The 18,865-nt window shown below is 42.9% G+C and overlaps 1 protein-coding gene across 1 annotated transcript in view; it reads left to right on the forward strand.

The window, feature by feature from the left end:
• The window catches only part of LOC311263412 (NT-3 growth factor receptor-like), a 152,779-nt gene that overhangs the window by 82,815 nt on the left and 51,099 nt on the right, over nucleotides 1-18,865 (forward strand). Inside the window, 2 exon segments of the mRNA XM_084363460.1 lie at nucleotides 11,675-11,777; nucleotides 14,430-14,618. Of these exon segments, the coding sequence (XP_084219586.1) occupies nucleotides 11,675-11,777; nucleotides 14,430-14,618 (292 nt within the window).

Below are 18,865 nucleotides of genomic sequence, written 5' to 3' on the forward strand. Positions count from 1 at the left end.
CATTACTAAACCAGAACTGCAGCTAAGGGTTAGCTGAGCGGGCGGGCTGGTAGCCAACAACATCGGCGCCGCTAGTAAGGCAGAAGTAGTCGACCCGAATCGAGCACACTCCTGTAACCAATCATGCTGTTGACTGAGGTTAGGACCTCCTACCTCATTAACATATGGACACAGAAATACAGAAATAAATAAATGTAGGTGAACAGAAATGTAGAAATAAATATAAAGCATTTATATATTTATTTATTCTTTTATTTATTTATTTATACATTTATTTCAGCATTTATTTATTCATTTATTTCAGCATTTATACATTTATTTATTTATTTATTTATTCCTGTATTTATTTATACATTTATTTATTTATGCATTTATTTATTTATTTATTTATTTATACTTAAGTCATGTTTAGTCCTCCATAATTGAGGGGATGGCTAGAGAATAGTGTGTGTGTGTGTGTGTGTGTGTGTGTGTAAGCCACATGAGAAGCTGCAGAAACTGACAGCAAAGCACTGTCTGTCTGAGAGAAAACTGTAGGGCAATAATGGCTGTTTAACTACCAAGTTATTTTACTTTACCTTTTTCTGTGTTGATTGAGAGATCCCAAGCAGCAGAAAATGACATATTGTTAGATGAAGTGTGTCCTGAAGCTGTCTTTGAAAGTTTCTTGTAGAGAGGAGCAGGATATTGCTGTTCAAGACTTAAGACATAATGTAACTGCATCATAAAGCCTACATGAACTGCATGGTGTTCAGGGATGATTAGTCTCTCCTAGTGCTATTGTACTATTTTTAGGCAGTCTGTAATACATGCAATGAAGGTGTCGGCATGGGAGCAACAACGGGGAAAAACAAAAATACTTCAAACCTGTGGTCCCATCTTAGGATTCATCACCCTGAGTTGTATGAAACAGCACAGAAGAAACGGGAATCTGAATCTCATCAGGATGAGGCAACTTCATCTCAGCCAACAATAGAGGATGTTTCAGAAACAAAGTGAAAAAACTCAGATGACAGGTCAAAACTAAATTAAGAAGTGTGCCACACATTTCCACCACTCCAGGCTGTTCCAACGAGGTGGAACTCAACGCTCCACATGCTGCAAGGAATGCTGGAGCAAAAGCGTGCGCTTACCACCTACTGTGGTGAACATGGAGGATTTTCAGGTCCCACTGCTCACCAGTCCAATTTAATTGAAACTCATCTCCCAATAGAGGAAGTGACACTTCAGGTGAGCCACAGCAACTCATCAGCATCCTGCATCATTCCATGCGTAACTGTGCTGAAGATGCTTCGTCAAGATGATGAGGGGCCCTCCACAAAAGGCATCAGAATGCTCAGGCAAGCCACTAGGAGAGCCTCGACAAGTGTTTCTCAAAAGTAGAAGACACAAAAACTGTGGTGCTGGTCTGTCTCTTAGATCGTCGTTATAAGAATCATGCATTCTCCTCTGCCACGACATTGAGCAAGGCCAAAGGTGGTTGAAAGAGGAAGAGGACGCTGCCGCACAACAGACCACTCGAGAGGAGCATGCTGCCACAGAAGGAGCCAGTATGGAGGAGCAGGCAGCTGCACATGGGACACACGAGAATGACGGAAACACCCACAAAAGGCAACAGCGAGAACACACATCCTTCCATAGCCGTGTTGATGAGATGTTCAGTTCTCTGCTGGCACCTCACACTGGTGACCTGCTGGCCAGTAGCTGCGTTGAGGATGAGCTACATCTGTACCTCAAGGAGCCAGTGATCGACAGGCGTAAAGGGGACCAGTGGGGACCAGGGGCTCCAGTGGTGGAGACAGAATGAAGGGCGCTTCAAGCTACTTGCGAAACAAGCAAGAAAGTTTGTTTGTGCACCACCCTCATCAGTCCCAAGTGAGTGCGTCTTCAGTGAAGTCTGCAATTTATGAGAACAAGAGAAGCCATCCCACTGGAGAGCACGCTGAACAACTGCTTTTTGCACCACAATCTGGTGCTGCTCAATAAGGACTACTAGTTGATTTTAGACTCACATTTCTGTGCAAATTTTATTTAACTCCATTTTATTTACTTTATAAAACTTCAGGGAACTATTTATTTATTTGTTTAAGTTTTTCATTTAACTTTATAAGACATGCTGCTGAGCCTGGGAGCTCCCTGCACTTTTTGTTAGAATTTTAAAACGAAGATGTCTATTGTCTAAGATAAAAAAAAAACCTTTAACATGTTGCAAATCTGATAAGCTGTTTAATAAACATATGCTTAAAGGCATTTAAACGAAGTTAAGTGTTGGAGTTTGTATTACTCAAAATTTTGACGCCAATATTTTCCCCTTTTGCTGCAAATGAATATCGGCTCCAAATATTGGTTATTGGCCTCCTTGATTACTAATAATCGGTATCGGCCCTGAAAAAACCATATTGGTCTATCTCTAATTTATAGTATTTTGAAAACTTTGTCAACGTCACAAAATATACATTTTAATCATTTACCTGAAGTTTAGAGAAGTAATCACAGCCAAGTAGCTTGGCAAGATCCAGCAAGGCTCCATAATTTGTATGGTGGGCAATTTCCTGCTTTAGGAGCCAGTAAAGGCATTTAAAACCACCAATTCTGGCTTCATGCTCCATATTAATCACTGGCTCGAATGCTGCAGCGATTGACAAGCCTACAACATGAAAACAGTGCAAGCTAACTATTGGATATTTCATAATAGATATTTCATTATAATCAGTGACATATATTTACATTTGAAACAATGTGGCATTGTTTACATTTGCTTCTGCTTGCTGCCATATTGATGCTGGTGCGATGGTGGAGAGACCCAACATGACATTTAGCACATCTTGCCTATTAGTAGTGCAAGGAGCTTCAAGAAAAGCTCTGGTCGAGGATCCCTGCAGTGCCCGCTGGCGGTGGCTGCGACAGACTCGGCAAACATACCTAAAACCGAAACTTTGACTTTATTAAGACAGCTACCGCCATAGCTTATCTAACGCTGAATTTAATAGTGGCGTTTTACTACTAAACCACTGGGAAATTAGTCACGACTCATCCTGATGCTGACCTATTAGGGTGCACCCAGAAGAACAAAAAGACACTTACAGAAACTTGAATTAAATCTTTTACTAGGACGACTATAAGACTTGACTGAAAGACACTGCGCAGAACTATAAACTGTTGGAATTGAAATCTGAGTTGAAAAATTGAACTTTTGTTAGAGAACTGATGAATGTATTTTTTTTTATGCCAGCCGCTAAGTTGTAAACATTAACTTTTTTTTTCTATGTTCTTTCTAAAAGGTATTCAAATACAAGGTGTTTAACTAAAGCTCATCTCCTGGTCTGTGTTACTTCTCTGTGACTATTGCACAGCACAGCATTTGCCTCCACGAACCTAGACACTAGTCCACAGTCCAGCTAACTGATTAGAGGTTACCTTTGGTCCTTAACCCTTACAGTCTGGTTAGCGGGGTTACAGTAAAATTATGGTGAGCTAGCTAGGAGGTAAATGACTGAATTGGCATTTCTAAATTAACATTGAACTTAAACCAAAATGGATATCATTCAGAAACAATCGGTTAAAATTCCAAACGCTGTGATTGTCAGTGGAACAGCTGAGGGAGATGAGGGGGTTGTTGATTTCCTGAAACAATATGGTTCAATTAACAGACTCATACAAGCAGGTGATCTTACCTCAGAGCTTTGTCAGAACTTAATTGTGGAGTTCAACTCAGGAGCGGCTGTAGAGGAATTAGAATCCTTATTGCCCTGTGTTCATACAGTTGACGATACTGGTATTAGCTACCATATCCAGACTCTTGCTAGTGCTTACACACAGAGTGTGGGTAACAGGGCAACTGAGTCTTACCTCACTGAGCTTAAACAGCTAGCTAAACTGAGTGGGAGGGATTATGCTGGCGTTCTTAAGGACATGATGGTCCCACATTAGTGAGTCCATTACAGGTGTTTCAACTGCTTCCCCAGAGGGAGAAGAGTTAAATGATAACCCACCTGATTTACCTGTAGTCGAACAGCAGCCTTCTGCAGCAGCATTTCCCGTTGAAGGCACCCCATTGAAAGTTGATGAGCCACCCTGTGTCGCACAAGGTAGTGGAGCTCAAAGTATCCCAGCTCTCACAGCACAGGATTTAAGTCCCCCAGAAGTGCAACGTGTGGTGGTGGAGCATATTGTGAAAAGGGACGACAGTTCACCGCAGACACAGTCTTCTCTGAGACTCCGTGCTTTCTCAGGAAAAGTCCCTCAACCTTCACATGAACCCGACTATGACACCTGGCGTTCCAGTGTTGATGACTGATCATGAGTGATCCTTCCATATCAGACCTCCATCAATCTAGGAGGATCCTTGGAAGCATGTTACCGCCAGCAGCTGATGTGGTGAGACACTTGAGTCAGAATAGCTTACCAGCTGATTACCTCCACTTGTTAGATTCTGCTTATGGAGCAGTCCAAGATGGCGATGAGCTGTACACAAAGTTCCTTGACACATTCCAGGATACAGGTGAGAAACCCTCTGCATACTTGCAGCTCCTTCAAGTGGCCCTGAATCTAGCTGTGAAAAGAGGCGGAGCCTCAAGTGATGAGATTGACAAACATCTTCTCACACAATTCTGCAGGGGATGTTGGGATAATTCTCTCCTTACTGAGCTCCAGTTAAGGCAAAAGAGATCAAATCCACCCTCTTTTCCTCAGTTGCTATTGCTACTACGCACAGAGGAAGATCAACATGCATCAATAGCAATGCGCATGAGACAACACCTTTGCACAAAACAGAAAGTGACATCACATGTCCGTTCATAGCCATGAAGAAGGAAAAGATGCATACGCTGCCTTAAGTACAGTCACCCAAGAACTCACATTAACATTCAGGGCATTTAGCAGATGCTTTTGTCCAAAGCGACTTACAGTAATTCATACATACATTCATACACTGATGGCGGTGGCTGCCATGCAAGGTGCCGATCAGCACATCAGGAGCAGTTTGGGGTTCAGTATTTTGCCCAAGGACACTTCAACATGCAGACCAGGGGAGTCGAACCAGCGACCTGCCGATAACAAGACGCTTGTGGCAATCCCAAATGACTTTCTTGAAGTTGACATCGAGATACCAACCCTTGCTCTTTGGTTCCAGATGTTCACCCTGATAGCCAATCTCCCGTCTTCATCGGAACCAACACACTTGATGTCCTCTATGAGCATGCCTCAAAAGCCCAAACTACCTACCTGGTCCTTACGGGTTGAGAGCCATACTGAACACACTTCAACTGAGACACAAACAGAACAAAGATGGCAAGGCAGGCTTAGTCACCTTGCTGGGCAAGACTGCAGCCGTCTTCCCAGCCGGTCACACTGTTGTTCTTGAAGGTTCGGCCAAGGCTCATCACCCTTCAGCAGACAAATGTGCTTTCATTGAGCACCCTTCCCAGTGCTCCTTACCTGGTGGCCTCTGTCAAGAGTTGCTTGATCACCCTTCCTGCCCGTGCACCAAACAAGGTTCCTGTTGTCATCACCAATGAGTCAGAGCAGGATGTTACCATTCCACCGACCTGTGTCATTGCAGAGCTTGGAGCCTTCCACTGTGTTTTGTCTCAACACAGTGTGATTGGTGCCAGTGACTCAGACAAACCCCAAACATCCACGTTGAACTTGAACTTTGGCGACTCTCCCATACCACCGGAGTGGAAAGAGCGAATCTCCAAAAAGCTAAATGACATCCCTGAGGTTTTCGCACACCATGACCTAGATTTTGGTTGCACGGACAAGGTGAAGCATCAAATTAAACTCCATGATGAGACTCCCTTTAAACATTGAACCAGGCCGATACAGTCTCAAGACCTGGAGGCGGTGAGGAAACGCCTCCAAGAGTTGCTGGCTGCAGGTCTGATAAGGGAGTCTCAGTCTTCTTTTTCTTCACCAATTGTAGTTGTAAGGAAATGAAACAATGATGTGTGCTTATGCATAAACTTTCGGAAACTTAATCTCCAAACGATAAAGGATATATATGCACTACCTCATCTAGAGGAGACCTTTTCAGCGCTAACTGGATCCAAGTGGTTCACAGTGCTCGATCTCAAATCTGGGTATTACCAGATTGAGGTTGATGAAGCGGACAAAGCAAAGACAGCATTTGTTACTCCTCTTGGGTTCTGGGAGTTCAACAGCATGCCGCAAGGCATAGCAAATGCGCAAAAGTACATTCCAGAGACTCGTGGAGAAATGTGTTGGAGACATGCACTTAAAAGAGGTCTTCCTAGATGTTCTAATCATCTTCTCAGAGACTCTGGAAGAACATGAAAACTGGCTGATCCGAGTACTAACCAGACTCAAAGACTATGGTCTCAAGCTCTCTCCTGAAAAATGTAAATTCTTTCAGACAACTGTTCACTACCTTGGACACATCGTATCTGAAAATGGAGTAGAGACAGATCCAGAAAAGATAAATGCCTTAAAAACCTGGCCAAGACCCAAGGATCTGAAGGAGCTTACATCTTTCTTAGGCTTCTCAGGCTATTGTTGCCGCTTCATTAAGGGTTATTCAGCCATAGTGCGGCCACTCAATGAACTGACCCGTGGATACCCACCACTGCGCAAAAGTGCAAAGGTCAAAGTGAGACCTCATGAGTATTTTGACTCCAGACAGCCTTTTGAGGAACGATGGACACCTCACTGTCAGAAAGCCTTTGAGACCATCATCGATAAGCTTACCTCAGCCCCTGTTCTCAGGTTCACAGAGCCAAAGCAGCCATACATCCTGCATAGGGATGCCAGTACTACTGGTCTAGGCGCAGCGTTATACCAAGAACAGGAGGGGCAACTTTGAGCCATTGCTTTTGCTAGTCAAGGTTTGTCATGAAGTGAGTCACGGTACCCAGCCCACAAACTGGAGTTTGTTGCTTTAAAGGGGACATATTATGCAAAACTGACTTTTTCCTTGCTTTAGTATGTATATTTGCGTATCCGGAGTGCCTCCCCACCCCCTAAGCATGAGTTTTGACAACTAAGTCAATATTTTGTACCTGGCAGAGTCAGGAATTGAGTCTCTAAACGAGCCGTTTGGATTTCACCCGGATTGTTACGTAACAGTCCGGGTGATTTGCATACTCTTTGCGTATCTCCTCCCACATTACGCCAGCTACCTGAACGAGGATCCGCCATTTTTTTTCCCTCGCTAACTTGTACGTGACAGCCTGACCGCTACCATGTACAACCCGAAAGCCAAGCACTGCTGCTCTGTCGTCGGATGCACGGATCCTCCTATTTCGCTACATCGCCTCCCTACCAAAGAGGATATCAGAGCGAAGTGGCTACTTTTTATTTATCAGGGTCCCAGCTTCAGTGAGCAGAAGCGTTATGGTCTGTGCCAGTCACTTCACGCCGGACTGTTTCAGCAACCAGGGTCAGTATAACGCTGGACTGGCAACGAGATTGTCCCTTAAAAGATGGATCCATACCCACTGTCAATGATGGAACTGTAAGTATTTAAAAAACAATATAGTTTGTGTTACTTTGGCCGTTTAGCACATGAGCTAATGCTAACCGTGGGTGTAAATAGGCTGAACTAACATTACGCGTGAAGTTGTCAACGTTGGGCTTACTGGCCATAGGATTCACAACAATGTTAATGATGCGAAAAGTTAATGTGTCATATCAGCACTCTTTTAAAACATGAAGGTGAATTGAGAAAATTAATTGGGATATTGAGATTTTATCGCTTCTAACCGGCCGGGGAACCACTGCTTGGCCATGAACATGGGGAGGAGACTGGGTGAAATGTCTCAGTTGTTCGTGGACAGTGAGCTGCTGCTCTGCGGTGAACAAACAGAGGAGACAGGGTGACATCGTCTCAGTTGTGTGTGTCAGTTGTTCGCAGACGTTTAGCTGCTGTTCCGCGGTGAACACGCAGAGGAAACGGTATGAACTGGTCTGTTATTCACAGCCAGTGAGCTACGTTAATTCATTAGCATGTTGTGCTAAAGGACAGTGTGTAAGCAAACTTCTAGAAGCGTGTCTTGTCTGAATGCACTGCTGACTGTGTGACAGGCAGCACGAGGAGCTGCTGTAGTTTGGCAGATGTCATGGCTCTGGGAGACTGTCCTCTGACCGTTTTTCTGTGTGTTGGTATACATGTAATACGTGTGTAGCGTTAGCCGTAGCGTTAGCTGTAGGCTACAGGCTCATCTCATCATCTCAGGCTACTGCACTTAAGGAACTCCCTGATCTTCCACTTCTGTTAAGGGAGCTAAATCGCTTGGAGCTACATGATGAGGTTTTATACCGGACAAGACGCTGACAAAGTCACATATCAGTAAGTTCTTCCTGAATATCTCAGGGCTGCAGTGCTACACAGTTTGCACAACGATATGGGGCATATGGGCATTGACAGAACTCTAGATCTTGTCAGAACTAGGTTCTGTTGGCCGAGAATGTCTTCTAATGTGGAACAAAAAGTGAAAACGTGATCTCTGCACACACCAAAAGACTGTCCCGGAAAAGGCAGCCACCCTTGTAAACATCAAGACTTCCAGACCATTAGAACTAGTATGCATGGATTTCCTGAGTCTGGAACCTGATAGCAGTAACACCAAAGACATTCTTGTAATGACTGACCATTTTACCAAATATGCAATCGCCATGCCCACACCCAATCAGAAAGCTAAAACTGTCGCAAAATGTTTGTGGGACAACTTCAGGATCCATTATGGCATACCAGAATGGCTACATGGTGACCAAGTTCCTGACTTTGAGTCTAAGCTGATCAAGGAGCTGTGTGAAGTTTCAGGGATCCAGAAAATCAGGAACACCCCCTACCACCCAAGGGGGGTAACCCTGTGGAGAGATTCAACAGAACATTACTGAGCATGTTAGGTACTCTGGAGAACAAGCAAAAGGCACATTGGCGAGACTTTGTGAAACCTTTAGTACACACTTGTAATTGCACTCGCAGTGATGTTACATGGTTCACTCCCTATGAGCTAATGTTGGGACGCAAGCCCAGATTGCCTGTAGAACTAGCTTTTGGACTACCCTTGAAGGGAGACCAGCAAATGTCTCATTTACAGTATGTGCAGAATCCCAAATCCTGCTTGGAAGAAAGCTACAAATTAGCTTCCAGAAATGCACAGAAAGTTGCTGACAAGAACAAGGCCCGACTTTACAAAAAAGTGACAGTCTCTGATCTTGAACCTGGGAATAGGGTCTTAGTAAAAAATGTGCGACTACGTGGAAAGCATAAACTTGCAGAGAAGTGGGATACTGACATCCATGTTGTGATCGAGCGTGCTGGAGACTTACCGGTCTGCACTGTAAAACCCGAAGGCAAAGATGGCCCTACCCGCACATTGCATAGAGATCTCTTGCTTCCCTGTAACTTCCTTTGTCCTAACAGTGAGGAAAAGCCATCTACACCCAAACCTCTGTCAGCCTCGAACACGCCGAACACAGATTCAACTGATTCAGGCGATGCTGAGGAAAAGTTTTTAGTCTCTTGGATTGAGGAGCCCCTATCCTAGAGTACTGCTAGATTGACTACTGTCTTGAAGTATCCTACACCTGCAAAAGCGAATGATACCGATACTTAACCACAGTCTGATCCTGTTCCGTTTGACTTCCTGTTGGAGCAATCTTCAGTTGATCAGTCTGTACAAGAACTTCTGCAGACACCATAGAACCTGACTCAGCCGATATTGCTGATGTTGACACTACAGCCACTTACCTTCAGACAAGCAATCAGTGGACATGCTATGAGACTGTGGATAGAGATCCACCACAGACCGGTGACAAACCTGATAACTCAAACACTCTGCCAGAGAGTCCAGCTCAGTCCTCTTGACTCTTCTGGAAAGGGAAAGGGAACCCAGATCTTCGAGCAACCTGAAGTTCTATGAGACGAAGAACCCATTACATCTCAACCTCTGAGGAGGTCAGAGAGAAACCGACAACCATCACAGAGACTTGACTATCAAGATCTTGGAAACCCCTTAATCACTGTAGTGAAGTCCTTGTTCCATGGCTTAAGTACAGCCTTTGACTCTTTGAGTAATGATAATAGCGCTTTTTTGATATCACTCCCACTACAAACACATGCAACGGGGCGTGCATGATGTCTAAAGGGGGAGGATGGAACCTAGTAGAATCAAAGATTCCTTATTTTCTATAAAGATAAATAATATCATTTAAAATGTAATAATTTTATTTTCCTGCTACTTTCAGGTTCACCAAACTATGCTTAATTTAAGTTATTTGGTTGATTTAGGTGTCTGTCAAGTTTATTTCATTGTTATTGGTCAAATCATGCAGTAATTAAGTGCTATAGGAGGGAGGAAACAAGTCCCACCCTCTTTCAGGTAGCAAGTCCGGTTGTACCACAGACACACCGGAGCAGCGAGAGAAACACACACATGCGAACGAGTGAGAAAGGACAGATAATTCTCTGTCGGTTTTTATGCACACAATTTGGTTGTAACCATTTAAAAGTGTTTGAAAATGATACCAGAGGTGACTGAGATGACCCGAAGCCTGTGGATGTGGGTTTTACTGTATGCGGACTGTCTTGGTGAGTCAGTTTTAGCAAAGCTAATGTTGCTAATGACGGTAACCTGTGTCGCTCTGTCATGCTGCGTAATAGTGTGTTTGTGTGTGTGTGTCAGCTTTCTAGCTAATTTGCTACATGTAAAACGTGATGGTTACTGCGTGATTTGTTAAAAGCTTTGTTTCATTAAAGGGCTCATATTTCAGTGTTAATATGAAGGAAATGAATGTGAACCACAGCTGTTTTGTTTAAATTGTAAATGATTTGGTATTTTTGAGTACATTTAATATCTTCAGTATCCTGTACAACAGGGTTGGTTAAAAATAGAGTTCATCAAGAGTATGAGAAAAGGTTAAAAGGTGTTAAGGTAAAACTATGACCTTAAGCAAGATTTAAAGGTTTTAGAAATGTTATATTGAATTGTATTCCATTTCATGATGTAAGAACAAGCACATAAAAAAATTCATGGTTAACATTAGTAATTATAATTTCATGGTTAAAAGCTAAAAACAATTAATCATTCATACAGTATGCAGGGTTTCCCCCAGAACACTTGCTGACTGCTTTATCCATCAGAGAGGGGACCATCCATTCCTTCTTCAAAGTACAAATTCACTGGTGTGGTAGGATTTGTCACGACTCATCCTGATGCTGACTTATTACAAATAGGGTGCACCCAGAAGAACAAAAAGACGCTTACAGAAGCTTGAATTAACTCTTTTACTAGGGCGACTATAAGACTTGACTGAAAGACACTGCGCAGAACTATAAACTGTTGGAATTGAAATCTGAGTTGAAAAATTGAACTTTTGTTAGAGAGAACTGATGAATGTATTTTTTTATAGATATGCCAGCCGCTAAGTTGTAAACATTAACTTTTTTTTCCTATGTTCTTTCTAAAAGGTATTCAAATACAAGGTGTTTAACTAAAGCTCATCTCCTGGTCTTTGTTACTAGTGTCTGACTATTGCACAACACAGCATTTGCCTCCACGAACCTAGACACTGGTCCACAGTCCAGCTAACTGATCAGAGGTTACCTTTGGTCCTTAACCCTTACAGTCTGGTTAGTGGGGTTACATGTGCATCTGTGATGACTTGTGTAACATTTTTTTCCTTTTGTCTTCTTTCCCTTTTTTGTCAGTAGATCTCCATAGCAGTAGGCCTGGCAGGGTGTGCCTGTTTGATGCTGGTGGTTCTCTTCCTACTCATCAACAAGTATGGACGACACTCTAAGTTTGGAATGAAGGGTAAGCAGCCAGTGTATCTATTTCTTGTCTTTCTGAAGATTTGTCATGTCTTCCTTATTCCTGCTGAAAATGCAGTGTGAATGATAAAAATGCCCATTGCTGGAACTGCAGAAATTGCCTCATACTGCCTTGCCAAAGCAAGGACTCAAACCCGGTGATCTTGTGGTCCAGTTCATGGGCACCAGTTCTATGCACAAACCTCTTGGCCACTGTGCTAGACAGCAATGTTTGTGTCTGTGTGTATAAAATTTAAATAAAAGTCACAATGCATGCGGGATGTGAAATGTGTTTTTAATTTTTTTATTGGCTTTATTGTGATAGGACAAGAAAGAGGAAAGAGTGACTGTGGGTGGCACAGTGAGCCACAGGGTTGATTCAAACTATGGCCCAATTCAGTGAGGAGACAGCTTCTGTATATGAGGCAAATGCTACCACTTGAGCTACTGGGTCACAATTGAGGAATATTTTCACATGTCTAAGCCCTGTAGTGTCTGTCAAACTGGCAAAGAGAGTCTGACAGTTTCTTGCACTCCAGTCCTGTGGTTCTAGTGGTTAAGATATGGCTACAGGTGTCATCAGTCATCCAATCAACCATGTATGTGTGAAGGGAATACTTTTTTGACATTTTTCCTAAAGTGAGGAGATGAGGAACTCCTGACCATGGGATCATGAGCCATGTGCTTTACCCCTCTGTCACGGTATAGTCTGCATTCACACAAATGAGATTTAGACAATACAATGCGCATAGGTCCCAATCTCATACACAAAGGGGGGCAGAATATTAGAAAGACCTCTCAGTAATAGGACCCCATTTTAATCTATCAGTGCCAGGTGGTAGGTCTTTGGGGCACAGACTGTGGCTGTCCTTACCTGTGCTCTAAGCTAATCACATCAATGGAAAAGCATATCTTAAAATTAAGTGATATTATTGTCTGCAGAGCAGCACAATCTGAACACACAGGTAGGGAACAGGGAGGAAAGAGTTGTGAAGTGAGTGTGGCCTCTGTTTAGAGAAATGTGTTTTTCTCCATTCTGTTACTATTCAAATTTTCCTGGAAGTTTATGTAGAATTTTCCTTAAAACAGCTATCCCAGTCAAGCCAAGTACATTTAAATCTATTGTTGAATCCTTTTGAGTACAGCGATGCTTTTGGGCTCTTTTAAAATGTCATTGTTGTGTGGGTCTATTACTATTATATTACTGATAGTAATTATTAAAATTAATAATACAAATTATTAATATAAATTAACGATACGGTGCACCACCTTGGAATCAGGGAATATTTAAAATTAAAGCTAAAGTGAGGGAAATTAATCTGAGCACTGACCATCACAACCAGCTGTTAACAAAAAGCATATGCAGGAAAAATCACAGCAAACTGCTCTGTACAGTGTGATAGAATTTACGTTTCTTTTTTTTTTTTAGTATTTACGTAGCGAGTTTCAAACTGATATTGAGTGAACTTAAATATAGAGACTAAGTAAAATCATAATAAAAGTCCAAGTCCATTCCAGTCCAGCAAATTCTCTTCTCCAATGTCACTCCCAGGTCAGCTGCCAGGGTGCTCTATCACCATCTAAAGATGATTTTGCTGACCAACTGCCAGTGGCAGACTCTTACTGCTGCACACGAAAACTCCCCCCTTTGTGCTGGTAGCTGACGCTGCACTGTATTTTGCGGTGACTCTCTAACAGTCATAGCAGTTCAGTCTGTCCATTTATGATTAAACACACACAAATCCATGAAAGTGTATATAAGAATATAAAACAAGTGTCCTGAAGACACAGATGACTGAGAGGTTTTGCAGTCAAATCCAAATGAAAGCAGCAGGTTGATAATCCCACAACTTCCTACCTTTTCTCTGAATTTCCCCATGTTCATCATCTGAGCCTATCCAGTAAAACTTGGTGATCAGTAGACAAAAAATTTGTACTGATACAGAAAACAGTGGGGGCGGCTGTAGCTCAGTGGGTAGAGCAGGTGACCAGCCACCAGAAGGTCGCTGGTTCGAACCCCGGCTCCCCTGGGTGGAACTGAGCTACATGCCGAAGCATCCTTAAGCAAGATGCTGAACCCCTAAACTGCGCAGTTGGCACCTTGCAAGGCAGCCTCTGCCATCAGAGGGCCCTGGATGAACTGGCGTCTCATCCAGGGGTGTACCCTGGCCTTCGCCCTGTGAGAGCTGGATTTGGCCCCAGTAGCCCCGCAACCTCCCGAAAAGGGGGGATAAAAGCGGCAACACCCCACGACCCCAATAGGGACATAGCGGAAAGACAAGCGGTAAAACATTAAATATATTGTCTTTGTACTGTTTTCAATTGAGTATAAGTCAAAAAGAATTTTTTGGAGTTGCGGTTGTATCCACATCATTGAGTCATCTACTGCATTTGGTGATTAATGTACTTACAATCATGGAGTGTGAATAACATTACTTATTTCTCATCTTGTTGACTTCTGAAATAAAAAAAATCTACGGAAATGATATGAATATGAACAAAAGGATAAAAAGGAGGAAGAAAATTACTTGAAAAAGAAATTGTGAATACATATTTCCTCAGCCATAGGCTTTTGTTTCACCTACTTTCAGTGTTCTACTCTGACAGTAAAGAGGTATTTATCTAGTCTATATTCTCTCTCTCATGGTCTTTCTAGGACCAGTAGCAGTGATAAGCGGTGAGGAGGACTCTGCCAGCCCCCTTCATCATGTGAATCATGGGATTATCAGCCCCTGTACGCTGGATGCTGGGTCAGATGCTGTGGTGATTGGGATGACCAGGATCCCCGTCATAGAGAATCCACAGTACTTCAGACATGGACACAACTGTAACAAACCCAACACCTGTAAGTCCAGACATCCAGATGGACAAACACACTGTACAGATGGTCTAATGTGTAGCATAATTATAGAGATCATTCTCAGTTTTCACGGATTTTTTAAAATTTATTATATCTGTCAACCTGACTTTTACCCATAGTTTATGTCATCATTGCTGAAAAAGTAGAGATTCCTGCTTCAAGATTACACTGAGAACATCCTCCTCAGGACAGGGGAAGCATGCTAGCATTTGTGTTATCCACAAAAGACTATTTTGAACAGGATTCTGTCCACTAGTGTACTTTTTCTTCCATTTAAGCACAGCAAAGCTCACAGTAAGTGCTTTGTCACACCTTTTTGGTTTGGCTCAGTCAAACTGTTTGTGTGAATGCACACTGGCTGGTGTGAATGCTGCCATTCAAACTCAGCAGGTGAACAAAGAAGAAAAGATTGGTCTGCATCTGGTGCAGTTTGTCATACAAACACATTGGATCAACCACAAAACTGAGACAGTATATGATGTATGTTAAATTAGTCTGTCTTCAAATGCTACATTACTATTAAATTTATGCAGACCATCTAGAAATTGCAGTAACTGCAATGAAAGCTGCTTGAGGTCTAACATAAAACAACCAAGCAAGTTGCAGTTTAAAGGAAGATACATTCATTAATTGAACAATAACCAAATAAAGGGAAAAAACCCTAAACAATCAAACAAACAAACTGATGGGCCCGCCAAAATAAACAAAAGAAGGGCAGCCTCCCAGACTAACCCACCAGGGCCGTCAGAGCTGGGGGCTGACCCTCTACCCTAACACAAGGAAACAACTAAACCTAACTGAAACAAAGCCATGAAAACTAGACTACCGCACCCATCAGATAAACATAAAACATAATTCCACAGCCAGCCTCCAGGCTGACTGACTCAGGTGGAATAGAGAGAGCCAGAGCCTAGTGCCCTACCCCCTCTTATTGGTTATTCGTAATCAGCCAGACAGCTATCACCTGGAAAGGCAGATCATTCAAGATTTTTTTCTGACCACATTTCTTCCTTGAAGATGATGGTTCACCACTATCCTTCCAGATTTTAATAATGCGTTGGACAGTTCTTAACCCAATTTTAGTAGTTTCAGCAATCTCCTTAGTTGTTTTCTTTGCTCATCCAGGCCAATAATTTGACCCTTTTAAACAGAGTAACATTTCCACGACCACAGGATATGTATTCCCACATGGTTGTTTAAGAAATGAGAAGCTACTCGCTGCACCAGTCAGGGTTCAATAAGTTGTTGCCGAAACATATTAAGCACTGCAGTAATTATCCAAAGGAAGGCTCTGATCTATTTGCTTAGTTAAATCCAGGTGGCGACTTTTTTTGGCCAGGCAGTGTATCCATAGTGGAATCTTAACTATTTGTTTATTTGTCCATGTTACAAGATGTCAGTGATATTTCTGCCTCCACCCCTGTACAGTGGAGGTAAATGTAATTGTCACTCAGAGCATTTTTTATGATAGTTAAAAAATTAATTACAACATGTCTTTTCGGATACAATGGTCCAGTAAGGGTGTCATGATTTCGATTTTAAATCGAAATCGATCGAAATGAATTCACAATCTCGAACTTCGAATTAAAAAATAGAATCGTCAATGCTGCCACGCCCCCATGTCACGTCCGGTCGGCTTGCCAAGGGGAAAAAACGCACACGTTTTGAAATGCTGCAAGTCAACCTCCTCTAACTTAGCTACTAGCTAAGCCAGTAGCTATTGGCTACAGCCAGTCAAACGATAGCATGGTGTTTCACCTTTCCTGTTCGGCTCCCGGACCGTGGTCGGGAAGCACAGGGGAGTTGATTTCCTCCAGGGCCGAAGTTCATGTTTACCTTCGTGGTGAACTCCCTTTCACGTGTTAAGCTGGTCGGGAAATAATACCAGGGAGCTTTGCTGTATCTTGAGGAGCCGTCGCCTTTATTCACAGCCAAACTGCAGCCTATATTGTACACTTTATTGCTGTCGCTACTAGGGGTGTCACGATTTCGATTTTTTTATCGAAATCGATCGAAATTACGTCATGGTCTCGAGTATCGAAGTCAAAGAGAGGATCGACAATCCCCCCCGGGGAGGTGTGCAAAGCTACGCAGTACGCACGCACGCTACGCAAAGTTACGCACACGACGCAGCACATTCTAGCCGACGCCACTAGTTAGCTAACCTGCAGATTATGACACCATGGCAAGTGCAGATAAAGGAGACGCGGCACCGGAGCTTGAAGCAGCTCCTGCTTCTCTTAAATCACCAGTATGGAAATATTTTGCATTCCCGATGAGTTATGTCAACAACGCGAACGTTGTCGACAAGAAGACCACAGTGTGTAAGATATGCTATGTGCGTGTACCATACCCGACCACGGGAAACACTACGAACATAGCAGCACACATTCGCCGGCATCACAAAGATGTAGATTTGACAACTGGGAAAACACCATCACTGGTCCAGCCAACTATTCCATCCTCGTTTGCAGTAAAACTTCCACAGACCTCAGCTCGCGCAAAAGCTATAACTAACGCTATAGGGCTATTTATAGCAGCAGACCTGCAGCCTTATTCGGTGGTGGAAAACGCTGGATTTAAACATTTAATTAGTGTACTTGAGCCACGCTACAGTATGCCCAGCAGGTCGCATCTTACAACAAAAGTGTTGCCCTCGATGTATGAAGACGTTAAAGAAAAAGTTTTGGGGGGTCTGAGCAATGCAGAGTTAGTTGCTTTAACAACAGATGGCTGGACCTCAAGAGCAACTGAGAGTTACATCACCGTCACAGCGCACTACGTCAATAAAGATTGGGAGATTGAAAGTCCAGTCCTTGAAACTCGCCCCATCTATGAAGCACACACAAGTGATAATTTGGCAGAAGTGCTAAAGGAAGCGGTACTAGAATGGAAACTGGACAGACAAAATACAACCATCCCTGTGACCACAGATAATGCCAGAAACAGTCCAGCTGCATTTGAGGCATTGACAATGTCACCACATATAGGATGTTTTGCGCACACAATGAACCTGGCATCCCAGAAGGGGTTGGGAGTAAACCAGATTTCTCGTCTTTTGGGCAAAGTCCGGAGGGTGGTCACCTTCTTTCACAAGAGCACGACTGCAGCAGCTGCCTTAAAGGCCAAACAAGAGATGCTCCAGCTTCCTCCTCACAAGCTGGTTCAAGATGTCACTACATGGTGGAACTCCAGTTATGACATGCTGACACGCTACTTGGAGCAACAAGCTGCTGTTTATTCTGCACTCACAGAGAAAGACGTTAAAAAGAGTGCCAAAGATCTCATCACACTCTCTGATCAAGATGTGACTGTTCTGGAAGATGTGGTTCAGGTTCTGAAGCCCATGAAAACAGTCACAACTCTACTGAGCTCAGAACAGCAGCCAACTGTGTCTATGGTCTTGCCACTCAAGCACACCATCCTCACATCAATGAAACACAGTGACACGGATTCACAGATTGTGAAGGATGTTAAATCTGCTATAGCAACCAACATTGGAGGGAGGTATTCAGATCCCAGACTTCAAAAGTTCCTGAATGAGAGCACTGCCTTGGATCCTCAGTTCAAGTCTTTACCCCATCTGGATGACCCCTCTCGGAATGAGATCTTCAACAGTCTGGCAGAGAAAATCCTGCAAAAGCATACCACACAGGTATGTGGCCAATTGAAATTAACATGATTAAATGTCAACTATTAATAATGATGCAAATTCATCTTATAGTTAAAACACAATGATAAATGCATATTCTGACAAGTAGTTATCTTTTATTAAATATATTCACATTTTGCATTTTAATATTTCATTAATTATAACAAAATTCTGTTTGTTGTTGTTGTTGTCACACCTAAGTGTCACATGTGCCTTTTCATTACCTTAAACAGCTGTTTTGTGTGACCTTGTCTTTTATAGACTCAGGCCTCAGGACAAGGGACCAGCCAAAACCCTGCGGAGGACCCAGAAATTGCAGCAACCAGTGAAGGCAGCCCCCCAGCAAATAGAACAACACTCAGTGAACTGTTTGGTGATTTTTTTTCAGCGCAGCCCACACTACATCATCAACACCAAAACTATGGTCTGATGTTGTCAAAGAGGAGATAGAGCTATACAAGATGGCTAAAGTCATTTCTGTGGATGCAAATCCACTGAAATGGTGGAAAGACAATGAGCATCAGTACCCAAATTTGTCCAAGCTCACCAAACATTATCTTGCTGTGCAAGCAACAAGTGT

Source organism: Pagrus pagrus (assembly GCF_965226575.1).
Source record: "Pagrus pagrus genome assembly, chromosome: 10".
Classification (NCBI taxonomy): domain Eukaryota; kingdom Metazoa; phylum Chordata; class Actinopteri; order Spariformes; family Sparidae; genus Pagrus; species Pagrus pagrus.